At 44.8% G+C, this 24,900-nt stretch overlaps 2 protein-coding genes across 8 annotated transcripts in view; one reads left to right on the top strand and one right to left on the bottom strand.

The window, feature by feature from the left end:
* SLC25A13 (solute carrier family 25 member 13) overlaps nucleotides 1-14,836 on the top strand; it is a 107,698-nt gene extending 92,862 nt beyond the window's left edge. For both annotated transcript variants that reach the window (XM_083405395.1, XM_083405394.1), the window contains 4 exons: nucleotides 3,465-3,603; nucleotides 11,645-11,803; nucleotides 11,897-11,987; nucleotides 13,560-14,836. In XM_083405395.1, coding sequence (XP_083261521.1) covers nucleotides 3,465-3,603; nucleotides 11,645-11,803; nucleotides 11,897-11,987; nucleotides 13,560-13,740 — 570 coding nt within the window. In that variant the 3' untranslated portion in view covers nucleotides 13,741-14,836. The remainder of the gene's footprint in view (nucleotides 1-3,464; nucleotides 3,604-11,644; nucleotides 11,804-11,896; nucleotides 11,988-13,559) is intronic.
* Nucleotides 12,194-24,900, bottom strand: part of DYNC1I1 (dynein cytoplasmic 1 intermediate chain 1) — a 225,736-nt gene continuing 213,029 nt past the window's right edge. For 5 of the 6 annotated variants that reach the window (XM_083405396.1, XM_083405397.1, XM_083405400.1 and 2 more), the window contains one exon: nucleotides 17,479-18,282. In XM_083405396.1, coding sequence (XP_083261522.1) covers nucleotides 18,172-18,282 — 111 coding nt within the window. In that variant the 3' untranslated portion in view covers nucleotides 17,479-18,171. Of the gene's footprint in view, nucleotides 14,945-15,007; nucleotides 18,283-24,900 lie in introns of those variants that run through there. The other variant, XR_014503520.1, reaches the window with a different exon arrangement.

Below are 24,900 nucleotides of genomic sequence, written 5' to 3' on the forward strand. Positions count from 1 at the left end.
AGTTCTGTTCTGTCACTGGAAAGCAGAACAATATGCACCAGTTTTTATATGCAGAAATCTCTTGCCTTAATTCTCAACCAAAATCCTGCCCAAGTATAAAGGCATGCTTTATAGGCTCAGGCTAGGACAGGGCTGGGGAACATCTGTAGTCCTCCAGATGTTCTTGGGCTACAACTCCCAGCGTCCCTGACCACACTCTGAACTAGCTGAGGCTGATGGGAGTTGTAGTCCAACCACATCTGAAGGACCACAGGCTCCGCAGCCCTGGGCTAGAACCCTGCTGAACCCACATGGAAAGTGTGTACCAGGAATAGCTTCCTGTGTTCCTTTGATGTTAAACCTGGGTGGTGTTGAGATGGGGTTCCTGGTCAACCTTAAGGTTGTGATGGGGCAGAGAGAGAAGGGCATGAAGGACTCTGAAAGATCCTAATCAGTGTCTTGAAGTGCAATTGAAACAAAAGGCATCTGGGTGACAGCATGGAAAATGAAGTAAGACTAATGAACTCTCCTGTGACAAAAGGCATAATGCATATTTCCCCCAACCCTTTGGGGAAAATATTTGAGATGAAAGAATCCATGCTCATCTCCAGCATTGCCTGCCAGAGAGTGCAACAAATCACAAGGTTGCCTGCCAAGTCAGTAGAACCCGGAAGAGTGTTTGTCTCTAGGAATGCGACTCACTGCATTTATGAGCCCCTTAGGCATGCTTTACGCCCTTGTAGCAAATGATTGCAGGAGTGCAACCGTAGATGTTTGCTAAGAGAATAAAGGGGTAGGTAGGGAAGATGAATAGGAGTCAGTTTCACAAGTACTCTAGTTCTTTGATATTCTGTATACTAATATTAAACTCATTATCTGAGTGTGGAGCCTTAATGTAGCAACAAGAGCACCACCCCTGCACAAGAGGAGGGGGGTATAAGCAGACTTAGGGAAGTATGAAGAATCTTTAGGTAAAAAACCCTAAGTAGAGGGGGGATACCCCCCCTCCCCCAAGCAGCACATTGAAAACTGACTGTGCTCAGTGCGCACAGAATTTTGTTGGAGGGGTGTGTGGAAAGGAATCAGATATCCTGGAAAAGGACATGGCTGGCTGGAATCCTGAACAGGAGCAGTCCGTGGTGCAACATTTTGTTCCCACTTTTGTTTTGCATTAATGGATGAGCACTGCCAGCATGAACGAACAAGCGCTGTGTAGAGGCAAAGTTAACAAGCGCTAAAAGGCTGTGTCTGCACTTTGATACACATATGTGCTACCAGATCAGGCGTTGGTTCTCTTTGCTTATGTTGCAATATCTGCGAATTCCAGGGCTGCCATGTTAGAATCTCACCCTGTGACCCCCATACGTCATCCGGAGAAAAGTGTGGGTGCAGCTTGGTTTCTTTGCATTCTGTGTATCCCAAGTGTACCTGCTTTTCGGTTGTCTTTTCTGTTACACTTTTCGTAGGGGAAAGTAAAGGTAAAAAGGCTGACTATCTGTGGCTGAGCTGCATTTATAAAGGTAAAGGGACCCCTGACCATTAGGTCCAGTCGTGGCAGACTCTGGGGTTGCGGCGCTCATCTCACTTTACTGGCCAAGGGAGCCGGTGTACAGCTTCCGGGTCATGTGGCCAGCATGACGTAAGCCGCTTCTGGCGAACCAGAGCAGCACACAGAAACGCCGTTTACCTTCCTGCCAGAGCGGTACCTATTTATCTACTTGCACTTTGAGGTGCTTTCAAACTGCTAGGTTGGCAGGAGCAGGGACCAAGCAATAGGAGCTCACCCCGTCGTGGGGATTCAAAAGCTGCATTTATAGTTCAAGGTATAAAACTAAATCAAAGCCACCACAGATCTCACGTTTTTGAAAGTGTGGGGAACAAGGCTTGTTCTGCCTGCCGGTGATGATCCCAAAGGTCCCACAGCCACTCTGCTGATTGTCAGTGGCTCGATTTCAGACTGGGATCTCTCCTGGCCTTCCTTGGAGATGCCAGGGATTAAATCAGAGACTTTCCCCATGCCAAGCAGATGCTGTACCACTGAGCATCTTTAGGCTGACCTGTTCAGGGACTCATGGAAGAACTGCCCATAGCTCCTCTCACCTGAGGAAGAACAGGTTATATATCTATATGCAACAAACTACACTCCTGTAAAGCGAAGTGTTATCAATATGGCAACTGACTTTTTAAGTTTGTTGCAGGCAGTCAGCATTTCCCCTCGTGCAGCTCTCAAGGCAGTTGTGCACCATTTACACAATGCCACAAGTCTCTTGTGTTCAGTTCAAGTGGAAGCTGTGTTTCCCCTTGCCGTTGTGCAAGACTGGTTTGCTGGCTTGTCTGTTCACAAACTATTCTGTGCCACTTGCCATACCAACCGCAAGGCAGCTGACAACCTTAAAAGACAATCCAGTAAACAAACAAACAGAAACAAAAAAACACACACATTACAACAAATAGAATTATTGCAAAATGTGAAGGGCCTGCTATGCAGATGGAGTCTGTCTACACAATCTTGAGAATACAATCTGGGCAAGTGCCAGGGAGCCTCAGCAGCTGTGCTGCCCAATTCTGCTTCTTGCTTTATTGCTCATGCCCTGCAAGCAGCAAGCTTTGTCACATGCAAAGTCTTTCTTCCTGTCAGCTATAGGGTGTTGAAACCTGGGGTTGAGATCCTCCAGTATGCTGGTACTCAGGATATTGTTTTTATTTTGGTCCAGTATTATAAGCCAAAGAAGCATTTCTATTACTTCTTATTTAGCAAAATTTATATACCACTTACTGTAACAAAACCTCTAAGCGGTTTTCAAGCAATACGATATTAAAATTACCAGTGAAAGCACATAACTTAAAACGTGTTAAAAAAAACAAAACCCCACAATTAAATCCAGCATTAAACTAAAACATCAACACCTGCATGTCTGGATAGACTTGCCTAAACAAAAATGTTTTAAGCAGGTACCAATAAATGAATAAATACAGCCAAGGCACCTGGTGCCAGTAGGCATTTGCATCGGCCACATTCTTAAATCTACAGTGTGAGAACTTTTCTTGAGACTTCGCACAACACCTGGGATAGCTCAGTCAGTCGAGCGTGAGACTCTTAATCTCAAAGTTGTGGGTTCGAGTCCTATGTTGGGCAAACAAGACACCGATAGTGAGTACAGCAGTAGTGAGCTTGGGGTTGCCCATGCACCCCAGCAGAGCCCCTCCTGCACTTCCACTAGTGCACTTGTGCAGACACCACTGCCCCCCTGCCCTGCCCCCCCCCACCTTATGCCACCCAAGTAAGCAACACTGATGCTGGTGTCTTGAGGGTGGTTACGCTGCACTGGCTGCTTCTGCAAAACAATATAGCCACAGTCTACCCTAACCAAGCGTGCCTAAGAAGCTGGTTGGATTCTGTGGTCTGCAACTTAATTCTGCGCTTCCTCTACCTTGCTGTGTCCATAATGCAGCTTTTCTTTCTTTGTTCTGTTTTCCTGTCCTAGGGAGCCAAGGCATGCTTTCTCCGTGACATCCCCTTCTCTGCCATTTACTTCCCCTGTTACGCTCACATGAAATCTGCTTTTGCAGGTGAAGATGGGCGGGTGAGCCCTTGGTCGCTGCTTCTAGCTGGAGCAATAGCTGGTAAGTAATGTTTTTTCCTTGGGACGTTAATGTACCAGGGGTGCCTAAGAAGCTCTAGTCTAGGGGCCAGGCGTGGCCTGCCAATCTTCTCCATTGGGCCTGCCAGAGCATTTTTTAGGAAGCCACACTCAACCATCCTACACCCGACCTCATGCATGGCATCATGCCCAAAGCTCCCAGTTGCCCAGTAAGGCATTGCTCCCACCACCCAGCAGCTTGACAGAGGGATAGGAGCCTCTCACATGTTTCTTCTTCCAATGCATGTAGTTGGAAGACCTTTGTGTACATCACCTATGCTTCCAAACGAAGGGCTTTAAAACAGCCACCCCCTCAAATGTGTGGCCATTTGAAGGAGAAGCACCAGGAGTTGGATGATTTTCAAGCCCTTGGTACTCATCCCTGCATGATAATGCTTACAATGCTTACAATAGTTCAATTGACTCAGGGCTTCAGAGGAAAGCATGCCAGGTGATTGGCAGCCCCACAGCCCCACCTACCTGTCTGCTTTGGCCTGCTGGAGGAGGGGGGAGGTGGGGGGAGATAAAGATCCAGCCCTCTGGCCAGAAAAGGTCCCCCAACCTTGTTCTGTACCATTTGGTGCCTGGAGATTGCAAGTGGATTGGGTCTTTGAATAGTTTAATCTGCATCTAGTTGGGTCAGGAACTGTGACGTGGACTTTGTTCAGTAGTGGAATTGCCATGGAGGTGGACTGGTCAGTGATCTGGAGGAAGCAACATTTTGAGCAAAGAGGTGATTATTTAGGACCAGCACGGGGAGCACTGGAGCCTCTGAATGTTGTTGGACTTCTGCTCCTATCAGCCCCAACCAGCATGGCCTGTGGTCAGGGACGATGGGAGTTGTAGTCCAACAAACATATGGAGGGCACCACATTGGCTACCCTTAGGCTATGGTGCTGCCTGGCTGAGGCTCTCCAGGGTTGTAGGCAGAGGCGTGCCAGGGACTGATGCATTGCAAAGCATGTTCTCTGCTCCAAAGCTGTCATGCCTGCCCCTGCAAGAGCAGGACCAGATTAAATAACATGAGGTTTAGTGTACAGAGCCCCCACACCCAATGCTTTCCTTCTCCTAAGGCTCAGATTTCCTTGCACACATACCCATAGATGACTGTATCCTCCTGTAGATGCTGTGCCTGAAACCTGATAGAGGCTTTTGCAATTCTCTCCAGATTTGGAAAAGAAAAGAAAAAAGAATAACTTGGGAGTTTATAAAATGGATTGGCATCTGGTTTAAACCATGTGAAAGGAAGCATGTGCCCACACATGATGCGTAATATAGCTCGTGGAACTCCTTGCCACATGATGATCTAGCAGCAAACAGCTCATGGGCGTCTTTTTAAAAGCCTGAGATGAATATGTGAAGGACTAGGTCTGCGAAGGGACTACTGTGAATGCACAGAGAGATGCTGCCTGGTGTTCTGCTTTATAGGTCATGTCACCAGAATCTTAAGTGCTAGAGCTGGTGTGTTTGCCAGAGTCTGGCATCATATGCTGCTGGTGACCGACTGCTAGACCCTTGCTAGCCGGTTACATACAGCTGACTCAAGCATTGCAGCCAATCTGCACTAGGAATGTCTTCCATTTCCAGACTCTCTTATGTCAGTCTGTGATAGATTTGAATGTTGAAATGGTAATGCGAAGAGCTCTCTTTCGCAGGCATTTGGGTGGGGGCCGTGAAAGGGGTTGCTTAAAAGTGGCTCATAAAAAAATATTCCTGCTTTTGACGTCTCCCTGATCAGCACACTTTTGAACGTCATGTTAATAATATAAGTTTCCGAAGGCATGCCCCGAATCTATCCATGCCTTCTGACAGGAGGAGACCAAGCCACTGGGATAAAAGAGAAGCTGCTGGCTGGCATAATAAACTTTGTTGACTATTGGAAAGGGTAGAGAGGGGAAAGCTCTCTCTTAAAAATAAAAAAGTTATACATAAAATAAAAAAATCTTTCTCTCCAGTGTGGCTCAAATCAGCATATGTTTAAAGTAGCATATTTGAAATCCTGCATATAAATCTATCTAAAAGGTGAACTTCTGTTATTATGATAGATAATGGAAATGTAATGGCTCTGGGAGAAGCCAGGCCTCTTCTGCATGGAATGAAAAGGCAAATAGCAAATGCTTTCCCCCCCCCTGTCCTGCTGAGAAGCAGCTAAAGGGGCCCTGTGTAGAGTCACAGTTCAGAAAGCCCAGAAAAAAGCAGGCATTGAGCATTTTGCCTTCTGTATTCCAAATGCGAGAGTATCAAAGCTAACTGCTCCCGTTCCTGAAACCACAGGCGTTGACCCCAGCATTCAGCTCTTTCAGCGTTGGGCTCTGCTTCAGTCTGTGCCGAGTACTCTGAGCAGAGCTCTAAGCGGTCTCTCTCTCACCTTCTTCTCCCCCTTCTTTTCCCAACTTGGCATGTTTTTGTTCTCAACATGTACTGTCTATATAAAGAGGCAGGATATAATATCCGGATGCTCTTTGCAGCCAAATGCTCTTTACGGCTGATGGCTAGATTATCCACTTCTGCTGTTGGTAGCTAAAAGGATCTGAGGTGCTGGTTCACTCCCGGCTCTGCCATTTGCCTGCATGGACATGTGTCATTGTTGCTTAGTTTGGAAGATGACAACCAAGAGGTCTGAAGTGCTGGTTTGTAGACCACGAAATCAGCATATGCTTAGACTTTAAATAGGATGGCTTAGGAACATAGGAAGCTGCCTTCTACTGAGTCAGGCCATTGAGCCATCTGGTATTGCCTGTACCAACTGGCAGCAGCTTCTCCAGGCAGGGTTTTCTCCCAGCCCTACATACAGAGATGCCCAGGGTTGAACTTCAGGCCTTCTGCATGCCATGCCCCTGAGCCTCAGCCCTTGCCTATCAGCCTTCTGCAGTCGTCTGTTCCGTATTTCACACATCTCTGGTGAACATGTGAATGTTCACACTTTAGTGCTGAGTCCCAGTTCCTCACTGCTGTGTTCTTTAAAAGAAAGAAAAGAAAAGCGTGTCCAGGCTTTAAGTATGCAAACTTAAAGTATGCTTGGTTTTTGGGAAATGCAAGAAAGTCCATTCCCTGATGACTAAGCATTTGAGTATATCCAAACCACACTTGGAATCCTGTGTGGCAATTCTGGTCGCCACACCTTAAAAGGGATATTGTACAGCTGGAAAAGGTGCAGGGAAAGGACAGCCAAAATTATCACGGGGTTCCTGAGAGGAAAGGCATACAATGTTTAATGAGTATTTGTTTGTTTAAAAAAAGGCAAATAAAAAGTGGTGGGGGAAGAGGTATATATAATAAAACATTGGGTGGAGAGTGAGAATTCCCCCTCTGTCTCTTATAAAGCTGGAACCTGGAGTCACCCAGTGAAGCTCAACGGTTAGTGGTATTCAGCACAAAGATGGTGGGAGAGTCAGGACAAGTTGCAAAGTTAAATTGTGGACCTCGCTGCCACCTCTTTGGTGACGGACAGCTGCCAACTTGGATGGCTTTAAATGATCATTGTCCACATTTTTTGGAGGGTTGCAGCTGTCAGTGGCTACCAGTCATGGCAGTTACTTCCCATACCAAGAGGCAGTATTCTCTTCATACCGGTTTCCTGGCGTCGCTCTCAGAAAAGTGCTGTCATTCTCACATCCCATAGGCATCTGGTTGGCCACTTTTAGATGCTGCACTAGCCTGTACTTAGTTCTGACCTTGCAGCATTCTTCCTGTGTTCTTAAATACTTCCTTCCAGCCAAGGCCTACAGTCAGTTTTAGAACGAGTCAAGTAGTAAAATACACCCGATTACAGTAGTCCAAATACTGTGAAATGATTCTTCACTTGTGAAAATGCCTTTAGATTGGGTGCATTTCCCTGTTTAGTTGTTCTGTTGTGAAGAGTAAGCTGTGGTAAATGTTGCCCATGTTATCTGTACCATAGCCCTGAGCACCATTATAGTCTAGTTATATTGTCCGCTGCCTGCATTCAGCTAACCCAGTGCTGATGGCATACACCATTCTACAGCAGATGTTTGTTTTGATTTGGGACTTTCAGATTCTCATTTTTTAATTCATTATTATTTTGACAATTTACATGCTGCTCAATTACAGTTGTGTCTAAGTGGTGTGTGGGAGACCCTGCAGAAATGGACTCAGAATACTGAACACATGATTTATCCAAGCCATGAGGAGCCACTAACAGTGACTCCCGAGAAGTCTTTAGTGATCGAGCAAAGGATATAAGGGATCAGGTGGTAATATAATTAATTACTCCTATGATACAAGACTAGGCATAACATCCACAAGAGATGCAGTTATAAAAAACTGCTCAGTTAGTACATTACTTTGTGCTGAATAGTCAGAAGACTATGGATTTAAAGCCAGGTCAATTGTAACCCAACATAATGGAACAAAACAGTTTTTGAGCTCTGTATCCTATCTAGACTTGAAACCTAAGCCAGTGTGTTGAGCCAAGTCATTTCTTAGATTTTCTAATTTTTTTCCTTCTCTGCCCATTGTTAAGCGATTGCAGACTGTGATAACTGTCTCTTTGAAGTTCAGTTCAGCCACAGAAGTAGCCTCTCTTTATCAGTAGTTGCCAGTATAGGGTTAGAAAATGCACAGTAATGTGGACCCTATCTTGTATTTTTTTTTTTTTAACTATATTTCCATTTCAGGTTATCTTCCATTAGCTGATTACTATTCAGGGCAGTGACTTGACTCTCTTATCGGGCAGGGTGGGAATGAGTGGCAGGTACTAGCGAAAGCAAGGGTGACATTATTGGGCTAAAAGGAAGTAAAGGATTATAGGAAGAACTGAAGTTTTATCATGTATACTTTATATTGGCAGAAACATAATAATCACACTCCCCTGACGGGGAGCATTCAAAGACTTTTTGGGAAGAGATTCTTCCGCTGGAAATGGAGACAGGAACTAGGTTTGGTTATTTGGGACAGAAGTAGGTTTCTCACAAGGCCCCTTGGTCCACAGGTAGTTATCACGGTGCCCTCCATTTGTTTTGGACTGAGGTTTCCATCATCCTCTGCTATTGGCAGAGTGAATGGAGTTAATGGGAGTTGTAGCCCAAAGTATCTGGAGAATTCAAGGGCTGAGGACTGGCACAACTAAGTCTGTCCAGGGATAGCACTCACCTGGAATTTCTTGACTGAGTCAAGGCCATTGTCACCTCAGAGGTCCAGATGTAAATGAATAGAGCTGTGTGTCATCAGCATATTTCCGACAACGTACTCCAAAACCCCTCAGTGGTTTCATTAAACGGCATTGGGGTTACAATTGAACCCTGAGGAACCCTACATTTAGGCTCCACAGGGCCAAAGAACACTCCCCAAGCCTCACCCTCTGGAAACTACCATCCAAGTAGGACTGGAACCCCCGCAAAGCAGTGCCACACACCCCTAACTTGGATGTCACGTTTCAGGAGCAAGTGGACAACTGTCCAAAATTTTCCAAACTTCTTTTTGCTTCTTTCTCACCTGTTCACCTCCTTGCCACAAACAGCAGTCTCTTGGTTCCTGTACCTAAGTGTTTCTGGACTGTGTCACTATTGTTGTTAGTATTAATTCTGTTGATAGCCTGCCCTTCTTCCCAGAGGTGCCCAGGGCAGCATGAGTTTTTACTCAACTGTGCGATGCCTGCTTTGCAACCTATGTTAGACTATTTAATTCAGCCGAGGGTGCCTGGACCTTTGCAATTAAAAGACGTTTCTGAAGAATCCTGGCTTGCCGTTTTCAAAGCCTTGCAGATAGTTGCATTCCAAAAATTTGCATAAGATGGAAACTATTTGGGAATGGTACCACAAAGCTCAGGGCTAGTTCACACTTGCTGATGTCCCCAAGGGGGAGTAACTTGGAAGCATGCAAGACTACTGGCTGGTTTGTGGCCAAACCAGGCTCACATGGCGGCATCGTTCCTGTGCAATACCACCTCCACAGCGGGGACGGGGCTTCTGCCTGCATGGCTGCTGTCTTTGCAAGAGTCAGCTAATTTTTAAAGAGTGAAAGTCCAGCTTCTGTGTCTCATAAGCAGGAGGTGAAATGGATGACTCGTGGACTAGTTGAAGGGAAGCGCTGACCACGTTAAGAGAAAGCCACCTTCTGCCAAATGTTCAAATGTGAATGTTCGCACAGTGTGTTTTCCTTTCTTTTTTAATGGGTTTTGAGAGAGGAGGAGCAGTCCTTATTTCGGTGATAAACACACACTTTTACATCTCTTTCAAAGGAGTCTACTAAAAAAAAAAGTGAGATGGCGTTCTGGAGCCAAACCACATTGGTTTGGACAAAAACTGTTACAGAATTATTAAGCTTTAGAGGGAAGAAGTAGATGGGGGGGAAAAGCAAAAGCAAAGGAGATTTATGCATCTACATCTGACCAAGCTGGTTTGGAACTGATGCAAAATGGAAAAGTAATAAAATAAGAAGAGACACTGTTTTTGAATACAGTCTTGCTTTATTTTTGTCCTCCCCCCTTGTTTTTCTTTAAATCTAAATACGGATTATTTCATTAGACTTGAGTTTGAAAAACTGCTGGTTCAAGGCCTAAAATCATTTGAGGTGCCCCTTTTGACTTCATGGAGAGAGCATGTTTCAGGATTGTGGCCCCTTCTCTGCTGATAATTCGGTATTTGTTGCTTTCTGTTGTTTATCTGCCAGCATAAATCTTCCAACAAGACTTTGCCTAAGAAATTAGACGCTGAAAAATGTGCATATGCCCAAAGGAAAACATGGAACATTATTGAGTTGGGGTTTGGAGTTTTTATTTTATTTTGGCGCATTGTGCACAACTTGTACCTGTCTGCCTGTTTTGAGTTTAACAAGACTTCTCACAGGATGTAGCCCTGGAGTCAAAAAAGTGCAAAAATTTCCAGTCTTCTGCACATAGGGGCAAATGCTGGAAACTACAAGGGAGCTGACTTTTACCTCCCCAAAGTGAACTCAAGACCCTCTGCAAGCTTCAGACATATTGAAGACTTCTGTTTGCCACTCAACTTAAAAAGAAAAACAAAGCTTCCATGACAGATAGCCATCCAACCTCTGCTTAAAAATCTACAAGGAAGGAGAGTCCACAGCCTCTTGAGGGAGACTGTTCCACTGTCAAACAGCTCTTAGTGTCGGAAAGTTTTTCTGTATGTTTAGTCGGAATCTCCTTTCTTGTAACTTGAAGCCATTGGTTCAGATCCTCTCCTCCAGAGCAGGAGAAAAGAAGCTTGCTGCATCTTACATGTGACAGCCCTTGAGATATTTGAAGATGGCTACCTTGTCTCCTTTCAGTCTCCTCTTTTCCAGGCTCAACATACCCGGCTCCTTCAACCATTCCTCATAAGGCTTGGTATGCAGACCCTTGATCATCCTAATTGCCCTCCTCTGCACACATTCCAGCTTGTCAACATCCTTAAATTGTGGTGCCCAGAACTGGACACAGTTTTCAAGGGGTAAAGGGACCCCTGACAGTTAAGTCTAGTTGCGAACGACTCTGGGGTTGTGGCACTCATATCACTTTACAGGCTGTTTGTCCGCAGACAGTTTTACCAGGTCATGTGGCCAGCATGACTAAGCCGCTTCTAGCGAAGCAGAGCAGCGCACGGAAACACTGTTTACCTTTCCACCGGAGTGGTACCTATTTATCTACTTGCACTTTTGGGCATGCTTTCGAACTGCTAGGTTAGCCGGGGCTGGGACTGAGGAACGGGAGCTTACCCCGTTGTGGGGATTTGAACTGCTGACCTTTTGATCGGCAAGCCCAAGGCTCAGTGGTTTAGACCACAGCGCCACCCGCGCCCCCAAAGAGTACTATGACCTCCCTTGATCTGGACACCATACTTCTGTTGATGCAGCCTAGAATGGCATTAACCTTTTTTAGCTGCTGCATCACACTGTTGACCCCTAGATCCTTTTCACATGTACTGCTAGTAAGCCAGTCAGCACAGACCATCCTGAGCTAGATGGAGCATAAGGCAGCTTCCCAGGGTCCTAGCAGGCCAACTCACCCATCTCCAAGCAAGTTCAACAAGCTGGTTTCTTTTCTGCCCTGCTTTCCCTTTCTCCAGGAATGCCTGCCGCTTCCTTAGTGACGCCTGCGGATGTGATCAAGACGAGGTTACAGGTGGCAGCCCGTGCAGGACAAACGACCTACAGCGGCGTGATTGACTGTTTCGGGAAGATCCTACGAGAGGAAGGCCCCAGGGCATTTTGGAAAGGAGCTGCAGGTAGCCTTTGCAAACACTTGTTCTAACAAGGAAGGATGCATGTTAACCTGATGCATTAATGTGGCTAATCATGGTGTGGTTTCCTCCCCTCAGCTCGTGTATTTCGGTCGTCTCCACAGTTTGGAGTAACCCTAGTGACCTACGAGCTTCTGCAGAGATGGTTCTACATTGATTTTGGAGGAACGTAAGTGTGTTGGGTTGACCACCTTGGCTCTCTTTATAGGAGTTAGTCATAAAGCGCTCCAGATTTTCTTTATGAATTAAGGGTCACTAAAGCTCAGGGGAGATACACTTTTAAACACCAGTGCTTGTCATGTACATGAGCGCAGACAGGAAGAGGAACACAAGTAGTTAAATGGCAAAGGGAAGATCCATTACAGAGTGCAGTAGGGTTTTTAAAAAAGACTGTTTATTAAGATTTTCCCATAATACAATAAAATTACAACTACAGAAGATACAAATCGACGAAGTGAAATTCCGAAGCCCTTTCTTTAAAAACAAAACAAAGCAACATAGTTTTATTGATTTCCAAACGAAGTTCTCTCTTAAAAGTAGTTTCTGGTCCTTGCCACCCACAGAGGACAGTAGCTCCTCCCAGCTCCCACCTGGGGTCTTTCCTTTCTCCTCCCAGCCTCATATCCTGGGGGACCAGCATTTTCCTGGTCATCATCCAGGGCCCTCCATCAACCCTCTACTACCCCCATGAGTATACAATCTATGAACTCTAATAAAGGCCCCAGACATAGGACTCCAAAGAAATAGGAGAAAGCTGAAAAACAAAAGCCAAAAAACAAGGAAGGAAGAAAGAAAGAAAATAGAGAGAGAAGAATAAGGGGGGGAAGGGGGAAAACCCATTAGTGAAAGATACAGAAGAAAAACTTTCATTTTTCCATCTGCCAATAAAAAAAATTAAAATCATTAGAAACCTTTGGCACGGTAGAGTGCAGTGGTGTTGGCATGCTGTTAATACTGCAATGCTGTTGATGAGATTGAGAAGTCTCCTCAACACTAGTGTTAAGACTTGCCTCACTGATGCATCATGTCACCTTAAGTTTCCATGTTTTCACCTCTTCTGCCGACACTCAAAACAGATTTCGCACTGAACAGATTGCTGGGTGAGTCTCAAAGTAATTTTTAACGTACTTCTACTGTGCTGCTTTATAGGCAGCTGCTGGAGATTATAGGACTTTATTTTTATACAGGTATGTAAAACATTCTCCACCCCAGATGCTGTTGGGCTCCACCTTCCATCAGCCCCAGCCAGCAAGACCAGGGGCCAGGGATGATGGGAACTGTAGTCAAAGAGCATCTCGGTCAGCGGACTAAAGTTCATAAAACGGTGGCTTGCTGTCTGAAAGGATTGCATAAGAAATTGGTACAAAAGAGAAAAAAGAAGATTATAGGAATCTTCCCATCTAGCTCAGTATTGTCTGCCCTGTTTCAGTCAGGGCATTGGCTTACCTGGAGTTGCTGGGGATGGAACCCGGGACCTTCTGCATAAAAAGCAGATGCACTACCACTGAGCTATGGCCCTTCCCCAGCCCCAGATACCAACTCTTCCATAAGACTGAGTGCTGATGTTCCCAATGACCAGGAGGAATAGCCACGGATGGGAGGGAGTTTGGAGAGAGGCGGAACCAAATAGCATTTTGTCCCAGGCAAGCTCTTGTGGGCGGGGGGCTCTTTTTCTCTGGAAAGAACTTTACTTTTAGGGTGGAAGGCTGCATAATCACACTTGATAAAATATGTGTTCCAGGAAGCCAGCTGGATCGGAAGCCGTTCTGAAAACAAGGATCACCCTACCTGCACCGAATCCCGACCATGTGGGGGGCTACAAGTTGGCCGTTGCCACTTTTGCAGGAATTGAAAACAAATTTGGACTTTACTTACCTCGATTTCGGTCTTCGCCACCTACCTCAAAGGCAGCGCCTGTCTGACCACAAGGCAGCGACTTCCTTTTACAGAATGTTGGGAAAGAGCCATTCATCTGATCAGTCTTAATACTTCATTCCTTTAGCTTTCCGGTCTCAACCCAGCACCACCTGATCTGCAAGTCTTTCTTCCCACCTGCTCCCCATCTTTTAAGTGTGAATCATTGGTCTCTGCGCTTCCTTTTATCAGATCACTGTGAAATTCTTGCTAGAGTAGTCTTATCGGTTTGGGTCCATGAATGCATTTTTGTTCTTTCTTGCACATACCTGGGGTCGTGAATGTACTTGGGCTCATTTGGGGAAAGACGTTTGTATGCAACTGCTCTTCTTGTTGGGGAGGGTGGTGTGTTTCGGGGAGGGCTGTCCTGTCGTCATGGCTGCATGTTGGCTATTCAACAGAGATCATGGTGCTCAACGCAGAACAATTTAGACAGTGCGTCTAAGAATTGGGGACACATTCCATTTGCATCCGTACTGGAGGATTCGAAAGGTGTCGATACGAGCGGTACCTGACTCTTGCCAAGAGTGACTGTATTTTACATGAGTACTACACGCACAAGTTGAATTCCTGGATTGTATTAGGAGGGTTTTATGGGGAACATGTTTTTCTAACTGAAACCACATCGACGAGCGTTTAGCAATTATATTCTGTTCCTGGTATCAGAAGGCTTGTGGGGTTGGGGGGTGGGGCGAGAAATGTAATTTTTTCCATAGTCTGCACTTTATGGAAGAGCATCGTACCACATGAGATGAAAATTCAACACCAAAAGACACGAGCCATCGAGAGGCGTAGCTATACATTCTTCAGTGCTATTTGGCTCGGGGCTCCAGCACAGCTTTCGTCGACACTAATGGAGGCTGTGCCCAAGGGGGTCACACCAGGCCCTGCTGATATTTGGATTCTTGTTTTTTGTGTTGGTGCACTTAGAGTAACCTGCTGCTTGTTTAAATAAATGCAATAGAAAAATCCATGCACTGTATCAATGGTATCTGCCTTAACTGCCAGCTTGTAATTGAAAAATATTTGTGTGGAAATTCTGAATAATTTTGATGAATTAAAACAGATTTTTTAAAAAAACAAAAATACAATAACAACAACAACAACCAGATTAAATATTTTGCCTTCTTTTGGAAGGGGTGGTGTGTGGGGTTGCCTTGCAGAGTTTAGTGGGAAACTGAGACCAACATTAAGGCCACATAAAGGCGTGCTCTGGTCCATGGGGTCACGAAGAGTCGGACACAACTGAACGACTAAACAACAACAACAAAAGGCCATCAATTGAAAGTGCCATGACACCACTTTAAAACAATCACAGCTTCCTGCAAAGAATTATGGGAGCTGTACTTCGTTAAGGGGACTGAGAGAGGATAGGTCATTGAGGCCTAAACTCTTTTCTTGCTTTTAACAAGTATTGCAACATGTGCCTAGAAAGGCTTCGCAGTGCAAGCCATCTGTCACGGATGCCACCACATGGCCTGTTTTCCCATGCTGAGACCACCGGTAGCTTTTTAAAAGCTCGTCCCATTTTTATAAAATGGATGTAGGCTTTGGTTTTTAATAGTAATAAAAAAGTTTGCCTTGGATCTTTTTAAAGCGTTAACTAAAGCCACTAACTGGATCTAATTCTCCACAAATTATTACTTAAAACGTAAAATCGGAATACTGCCATTTTTATTGATTTAATAGAACTGATTGGTTAAAGTTCTACGTCTCAATTAAGAGCAAGGGCCTTCATTAAACAAGCTTTGGGTGTTTGCAGCAGAACCGAACTCCGTGCATTTATTTTAAGAAAAATATTTATACACTGGTCGCTATTATAAGAAATATCAAAATGTTTTACAATAATATCTATATATACTTAAAAACACACATAAAAATTAAAATCTGGTACTACTATTACCTATTCTTAATTGCCTGCATAAGCCTGGCAGAACAAAAAAGTTTTCAGCAGCCATTTAAAGGTTCAAATAGAAGGTGCCTAAGCATTGGCTGGGAGCAGGCTTAGATGGGACTTTGCCAACTTGACTTCTTCATGAAAAGAAGGCCAGGCTGTGAATTTATAAAGCCCTGCTGTGCCTTGTATGGGCACTGTAGTTGTGTCCTGGCTGAGAATTTGAGCTGGATGCTGAGCAGTCTCCCCGACCCACCTTGTTCAAACCTCAAATTCTGCCACAAATTTAACAAGCAAGATCCTGTTGTCTTAACCTCAGCCAGTCAGCTGTAGTAGGGATAGGGTAAGGACTGCAGCGCTATTGATAAGAGCAGCCATCACTTTAACTGCACCAAGACTTCAGGGCAAGAGTGCCCTGAATGTGCCACCAAGGAGGACCTTTTTGCCACGTTGGTTCCTTGGACGCGTCCGATGAACACAGCCCAATTGGTGTGGCTGTGCATTCGGTTCATCGGTTCTGATTAGGCTCCGCACTGTGGAAAACGAGCAGCGTAAAAAGCACTTTGGAAATGGAAGCATCGTTTTGTCACTTGAGCCGTTTAGCTGTGCTGCTTACGCTAAAGGACATATTTTAAATCTAATGATTATACATAATAAATTACTGGCTGGTTTGGAAATAAGTAAACCTCAAGATACTTTCATTATGGAACTCCCTGGGGAAGTTAAACACAGCAAATAACCCAGAAACAGCACTTGAACAAATTGTGCTTTTTTAACCACTCTCTGTGTGTACTTTAGAAAGTAGTCCTACTTGCCGCCTAAGAGGCAGCGCTGCAACTTTGCAGGAAATACAGGGCGCTAAATCCAACAACTATATTTTGGCAAAGTCCGGGGACAAAACGGATGGTGCCAGTTGGCAGATGCGTGGCTGCAGAGAGAAAAAAATGGAATTGTGAACAATAGGACCAAAATGTGTAGTTTTGCTTTTTTTGCTTTGGCTCTCTCTGTAAAGCCAAGTATCTGGACCAAACTGGTCCTCTGCATCATTTTGAGCAGGTTAGGATGAAAGATGCTGACGTGGAGCTTAACCAGTATCCAAACAACCCTCACCTTGAGACACTGCCAGTCCCATTCCATTGACAAAAGACACTTATTTTGGATCATTTAACAGTGGACTAGGAAGGTATGTCCAATTTGGATACCAATGTAGGGATGGGAAACTTGTAGCTCTTCACCATCCCTGACCATTGACCGTGGTGGGTGGGACTGATGGAAGCCGGATGGGCAGGCAGGACTCCAAAGCCCTCCCAATGGACCATCCCAATGGTTGCAGCTGAACAGAGGAAGTAATGTCAGACCTTGTGTAAGTGCACAGACAGATTCTGCAGTAATTTGAGCGCTAACAGTGGAAAATTGGCCCGTGTGCCTGGGAAGCTGCAGAAGCTCAGAGCTTAAATTTACACATGGGTCTATACATATGAAGCATCAGAATGGCCCACAGAAATCTCGCCGGTAAGATTAATTATGGTTGTGCATTTGTATTACCGGTGCAAATCTGAACAAGTAATATTGACTCTTACCACTCCAAGAAAAACAAAACCCTGTTCATCTAATCAATGTTACTACCCCAGAAGTTACAATTCTCTGACTGACCAGTAACGGAAATAATTTTATCAAGAAGAAAACCAACAAAATGTGGCTACAGAACAGCTCTGACACATTTTACTGCCGTTGCCTCTGTCTACTTCTGAAACAACACTTCCTCATTCAGACCATTAGTGGTATCCTGCAATGAGTGCCGGGGACCAACTGCACATGAAATATTGCTAAAGTATCTAGGATTAATAGGCGATTTTAGAAAGTTCTGTTTATTCAACCAAACCCTTTTACAGATTTCATTTTAGTAAAAAGTGACATCCAGTAATAGTTGTTTGGGACTCGACATAACCCCAACAGGCATGCAGAGACAATGCAGTTTGCTCGTTATGCACATGCTTTGGGATCGTTTATTTTAATGCTTTCAAATAAATATGTTCCATGCAGCACACCGCAATAAATAAGGAGCAGCAATGTTCGTATAGTACATCCATTCATAATGTAAGTCACCATGTGAAACACCACATCTAAAAGTCTCTGGCCCAGTCCCATGTTGCGAAGCGCACCACATCTGTACCCAATCATATCTGACTTCATATGGATTTAATAGGACTGTGCCAGAAACGCGCGTGAGCCCAAGTTTATTCAGGAGTTCCTAGCTAGTTACTGCAGCTACTAAAGGATTTAAAAGGCAACAACTGAACCCGCTTGGGCTTGATTTGTCCTCTCATTCGTAAACTTCTCAAAAAGAAATATGAAGCATGAAAACGCTCTGGATATTTTCAGACGGCTTGAAGCACAACGCGATTAATATGGAGAAATCGGAACCCTGGGGAATGCTGGCAGCAACACTGGCATGGAAAGCCACAACAATACTGACTTGACACGGAACATGACTGCAATCAACAGAGGGCAGGTGGCTACAAAGGGAAGGACACCTTTCTCTCTTCTAGGCAGAGATCTCCATGGTTCCTTCTTCTTCGCTGTCGGCTCTGTTGGCACGGATTTCCACCAGAGTCCGGGCAAATCGGGTCCACTCATCGTTGTGCGGTATAGCAAGCTGCAAGAATTAAACAGACAGTGGCGCGGAGAAATTAAGACTGGACAAAGGGAGGTCTTAAGCCACACTGTTTTGACAGTCCATTATTCTGTTTACAGCAGCCCTCTTGGAGGAATGATGCAACTGGGTGTTTTATAAAAATCTATGATGGGGTATGTTAACAGCCAGTTGAACAGTTATGGTGTTATTTTTCTTAGGCTTGCCTAAAGATATTGCTAAAAGCATCCTGCCTACTGCTGGCTAGGGCTGATCAGCAATATAGTTCAGCATCTGGAGGACCACAAGTTAGCCCCTACAGTGATACTAGATAGATAAATAGATGGATGGATGGCTAGATATAGGATAAAAATGCTGTAGGATAAAATGCTGTAGGATAAAATGCTGAACATGGCACATTTTCATCATGTTAACAAATGGCAGAATCCAACCAAATGCTATCGATACCTTTAAAACCAACAAAACCCTTTTCTGGTTGATGTAAAGGTAAAGGGACCCCTGACCATTAGGTCCAGTCATGACCAACTCTGGGGTTGCGGCGCTCATCTCGCTTTATTGGCCGAGGGAGCCGGCGTACAGCTTCCGGGTCATGTGGCCAGCATGACTAAGCCGCTTCTGGCAAACCAGAGCAGCGCACGGAAACGCCGTTTACCTTCCTGCCGGAGCGGTACCTGTTTATCTACCTGCACTTCATGCTTTCGAACTGCTAGGTTGGCAGGAGCAGGGACCGAGCAACGGGAGCTCACCCCATCGTGGGGATTCGAACTGCCGACCTTCTGATCAGCAAGTCCTAGGCTCTGTGGTTTAACCCACAGCGCCACCTGCGTCCCTCTGGTTGATGTAGGCAAGCCTATTTAGACTTTCAAACATTAAGCATTTATTTACGCAGTTTATAAATCATGTTTCGCCACAACATGATCTCATCAGCCTTGGTTTGAGATGTGCTCTTTGTGTTTATGCATCTCAGTAATGATGGCACTGAATCAGACTGGCCTAGCTTCCCTGCTATCTGAAAGTGTTGGTTTGGAAGGAGATGTCCCACTACAGTAGAAGACCCCAACAAGTCGGGGATAAGGAAGCTGTGGCTTTCCCACCATCCCTGCCCAGTGGCCATGTTAGCTGGGGCTGACGGGAGGTGGAGTCCAATGAGAGGGCCACAGGCTCCCTATCTCTGCTATAAGTTAAGGTCGGAATGTTATAATAGCAGCAGTTGGACACGGCCAGGGCGATACTACACTGCAGTTAGAATGGAACTCCAGGATGGGTTACACATGTTAAAAATGTATGCACCATGTCATATTTCTGAAATCATTATGCAGCGAGATTTGAGAGGGGGCAGGGGGCATTTTTGCTCTGCCCTGTTTCTCAGTACAGCTACAGAAAAGGTATATAATAAAAATGCTAAGCATCTCTAGAGCAAGCGAATATTATGCAAGCTGATCAGAATTTCTTCTCCTACCTCTTAACACTGAAAATACCTGGTAAAATTGTTCCTTTTTTCACTTTATTCTTATGAAGACAGGACAAAAGTATGCTCCGAGCGGGATATGTATTTCAATGGAATGGGTGCTAGGGTGCTTTAGTGATACCACGGGACAATCCCACCCCACCCCAGAATCCATTCTAGCCGAATCTAGTCTTGCAATTTTTGAGAGATAATACAAAACAAGATTGAAACAATCACCAGACTGCTTCCTCTGTGTACATTTTCATAGACTCCGACCCTATAAGCCGGCAACATGAATTTAAATTAACCATGCACATTTTTACAGCTCCGTAAAGTCTGTAATCTCTCGCTGGATGCTGTAGGAGAAAGTAACTGCTTAAAGAAATTATGCAACGTAGATGGCTGGAAAGGAACGTCTTTCAAGGCAGGAAGCAGTGTGACTGACACTGAGCATCTGGGGTATGTGTCCCATTATTGCTAGTGAGCCATAAAACCAGACAATCCTTTTATGCACCTTATGCAAATTTGTAATACAAGTGCAGAAGAAAGGATCTGTCCATTTCAGTTGCCTCCATTTTTCCAATCTTAAATTCAGTTCTCCACATCTGGCAACAATTTCTGATTCCCCCCCCCCCCGTTTAAATCCATATGAAAACTCACCAGCATTTTAGTGCAAATTTCTCCTAGAAAACACATTTGTATATGCAGTTTAATGGACTACAGTACAAGCAATTTCCCCTAATATAATGCACTTGTGTATGCTATTTTCATTAATATCTTCCTTTTTATGCACACTTCCCCCTAATACACACATTTTTGTAAACAGTGTTGGGTTGGAGAACTGCATCACAAAGTTCGGGTAAAAATGTGAATTTTGAAGGATGGCTGTTTGTCGGTTCACATCATTTTGGAAAGTGGAATTCTGATAGATTTGGCTTTAAATGTGTACCTAATTGAATTTCTCCTGGTTTGGGCACAAAAACTGCTTTGGTCACCTCTGTCGGACGAAGGAGAGGGAAATGTGTCCCTATTAATTCTCCTTGATCTTCTCTTGACCATAGTATCCCTCTGGAGCCTCTATCCGAGTTGGGGGTGGGTGGTGATGCTTTGTGGTGATTCTGGTCCTGCTTGGATGGTCATTTCGAGAGGGGGGTGCTTGAGGAGCACTCCTCCGCCCCATGGAGCCTTTAACATGGGGTTCCTCAGGGTTCCATTTTTATCTCCCCTGCAGTTTTTAACTTCTACATGGAACCACCAAGTGGGGTCGTCTATAGAGTTTTGGAGTACATTGTCAGCAATATGCTGATGACACTCAGCTCTATCTCTCCTTTACATCGGCAAGTGAGACAGTGGACGTGCTGGACCAGTGTCTTGCCTCGGTAATGGACTGGATGAGAGCCAACAAACTGAAGCTCAATCCAGATAAGACTGAGACACCTCCCTATGGGAGGCGGCCTGCTCTTGGAGCAAGTATGTAGCTTGGGGTACTCTTTTAAAGGTATAGTGTGCCTGCTGCCACAGTTGCTTCAGGAGACAAACTACCAGGGTTGGGTACCACTGTACCACCTTCAACTTCCATCCATATCCTTGCATATCATTTTACAAAAATGAATGTCAGAGAGGTGCCATTTGGATTTTATGTTTCCTATTCAAATATATATTTGGACAGATACACACACACACACACACACACACACACACACACTTCTTCTTTCTTTATCTGAAGCCTGTAATGCAGATTCACTAAAATTTCCATCTCAGGGTTCTCATTTTTATATATTCCATTCTAAATTATGTTTGGTTTCAAGAGAGCTAGTTAAAAAGATTTTGTAAAGCTGGCTAATTAAGGACCGCCAAAAAAAAAAGAGTTTGGGTTAATTTTAGCTTGGTTCCTCCAATAGCATCAGCCAGGCAAATGGTTATAATGACTAAGATGAGGCTTCAAAATAAAGAGCACGTGTGGTTTATCAGCATCCTTATAATCTTTCAATTTAACAGAAGCATTTTAGGAAAGATCAGAAAAACCCTATCTCAGGAGTGCATTAACTCTTTACTCCAAGCACAGCTTTTGCCATCCTGAAGTTGTCTGCACACAAACCGTAAGAAATGCATTTGATATGGAATGAGATTTGTTGCAAACAGTTTTGCACGTAAAGATTTCTTCACGATTCAGTCATGCAAGGAACTAGACAACAGGGTAAGAAGGAACTGGATTCTAGAATGATACTGTCAAATACCTGATTTATAACACATACATGAGTGACTGACCAAACAATTTAAGTTAAAAGCTTTAAGTTTCTTCCTTCCTCAGTAGCATATTTGGGATTTTAAGAGAAACAGGAAACTGTTATGTTGAACACTAAGGTGTCTTAATAAACCTATCTCAGTCTGGCTGCCGCTTTAAGTTATTTTAATTGATTGATTGACTGACTGACTGACTGACTGACTGACTGATTTATAGCCCATTCTTCCTACCAGGGCAGCAGAGACACCTGTAATTAAAAATAAAATAAATATATACAGTGGTACCTCGGGTTACATACGCTTCAGGTTACATACGCTTCAGGTTACAGACTCTGCTAACCCATAAATATTACCTCGGGTTAAGAACTTTGCTTCAGGATGAGAACAGAAATTGTGCTCCGGCGGCACGGCAGCAGCGGGAGGCCCCATTAGCTAAAGTGGTGCTTCAGGTTAAGAACAGTTTCAGGTTAAGAACGGACCTCCGGAACGAATTAAGTACTTAACCCGAGGTACCTCTGTATTTAAAACATTTAAAATTGTTATAAATATCTTAAAACAACAGATTCATAGAATTGTAGGATTGTACATCTACAACTAATTTAAGACCAGTTAAAACCAAATCATGTGTTTGGATAGGCCTGCCGTAAACAGAACAGTTTTCAGCAAGCATATAAAAGAGGACAATGATATTGCCAGCCTAATGTCAATAGACAGGGAGTTCCAAATTTCAGGTGCTGTCACTCTAACGCAGGGATAGGCAAACTCCGGCCCTCCAGATGTTTTGAGACTACAATTCCCATCATTCCTGACCACGGGTCCTGTTAGCTAGGGATGATGGGAACTGTAGTTCCAAAACATCTGGAGGGTCGCAGTTTGCCTATGCCTGCTCTAAAGGAATGACTCCTTACAAGTAAAGAGCAGGTGTTGCATGGCACTTGTACAAGGGCTGCAGATCGAATAAACTGAGCAGCACACGGAAACACCATTTGCCTTCTCGCCGGAGCAGTACCTATTTATCTACTTGCACTTTGACGTGCTTTCAAACTGCTAGGTTGGCAAGAGCAGGGACCGAGGAACGGGAGCTCACCTCATCACTGGGATTCGAACTGCCGACCTTCTTATCGGCAAGTTCTAGGCTCTGTGGTTTAACCCACAGCGCCACCCGCGTCCCTTTGATTAACTTGCCCCATTTATTTATTTCTTGCATTTATATCCCAATATTCCCCCCCCCCCCCAGGAACTCAAGATGGCATACTTGGTTCTTCCCGTCCTTGTTTGATCCCAACAACCCTGTGAAGTAGGTTAGGCAGTGACCGGCCCAAGGTCACCTAAGTGAGCTTCATTGCCGAGTACCGATTTGAATCCCAGTCTCCCAGGTCCTAGTCCGAGGCTCTAACCACTATCAACACACTGGCTCTCAAGGGGGCTACAGCGTAACTCCGTCAGTCTGGTCCCAACCCAGCAAAGCTTTCCTGCATGGATTCATTCAGAGTGACAGATACTCAAATCAAGACAAAAGAAAAAGAAGTATAGGCACAGACGTATTAAAAATAAATAATTAAAATTTGCAAAAGGATGAAACATTGCATGAAGACAATCGTAAATGCAACACTCCTTCCCAAATCTTACACAGAAGACGAACCCAGTAAGGAAAAAATTAGAAATCCATATAGCTTTCTTTCTCCCTATGGGGTCTGCTTGCACGCATATATATATATATATGAGCACACACCTTTTCTGGCTTTGATCCTGCGGTAGTATCAAAACTCCTTCATTATTTTTCTTTATATATAGTCTGAAAAAGTCTGTATTTTTCCAGGCAACTCCCAATGCCACACACATGGCTGGAAACAAAGTGGGAGGTAATCTGAAGGGGGGGGGGAGGAAGGCCACCAAAGTAACCGAAAGCACCCTGTTCACATAGCTGGAGTACCACTGCGCTTAACTCTTCAGAGAGCCGAGCATCATTGCTAACAATGGATGAAACCACCGGCGAGAGGTTGAAGCCAGAAAACTGCATGCAGATGATTTTAATCAGCTCTGTGTATATACTGGTGTGCTTAACTGAAGGGGTGGGATACCACAGACGGGCTAAAGACTGTCTCCGCTCAACACACAGCAGGTATCGCAGGAACTCTACATACCAGCCCCCTTCCATAAAGTTCATTTGTGGGTTTTCATCTTGATTAACCTCTGCTGCGAACTGTGTCTCTTTGCAGTGTTCGGGGGCGGCTGTTACAGATCATGGGAGTTGCAGCAGCAAAAGATAAGAAACCGCAGGATCCCTACAGGCACACGCACCAGATTTTTTCCACTGGCGAAACACACACAGAGCTAAAAGTTCAGGCGCACCTCAGACAAAACCCTCGAAATTGAAGTGTTTGGCTAAGCCTTAAGAGATAAGGGTTGGGAACATGTGACCTTCCAGTTCTCAGGACATTGCATGTCCCATCATCTCTGGGAGGGATGGAGAGCAACCTCTGGACGTCTACAAGTTCCTGCTTAGATAGGTAAAGGTAAAGGGACCCCTGACCATTAGGTCCAGTCGTGACCGACTCTGGGGTTGCGGCGCTCATCTCGCTTTATTGGCTGAGGGAGCCGGCGTACAGCTTCCAGGTCATGTGGCCAGCATGACGAAGCCGCTTCTGGCGAACCAGAGCAGCGCACGGAAACGCCATTTACCTTCCCGCCAGAGCGGTACCTATTTATCTACTTGCACTTTGACGTGCTTTCTAACTGCTAGGTTGGCAGAAGCAGGGACCGAGCAACAGGAGCTCACCCCGTTGCGGGGATTCGAACCGCCAACCTTCTGATTGGCAAGTCCTAGGCTCTGTGGTTTAACCCACAGCGCCACCCACATCCCCCCTGCTTAGATAATGTTAAGCAAATTAGCAAGTTGGCCAAACTGCCTACCGTTTAAAGAACTGCAC

The sequence above is a fragment of the Podarcis tiliguerta genome (assembly GCF_965153285.1).
Source record: "Podarcis tiliguerta genome assembly, chromosome: 12".
NCBI lineage: Eukaryota > Metazoa > Chordata > Lepidosauria > Squamata > Lacertidae > Podarcis > Podarcis tiliguerta.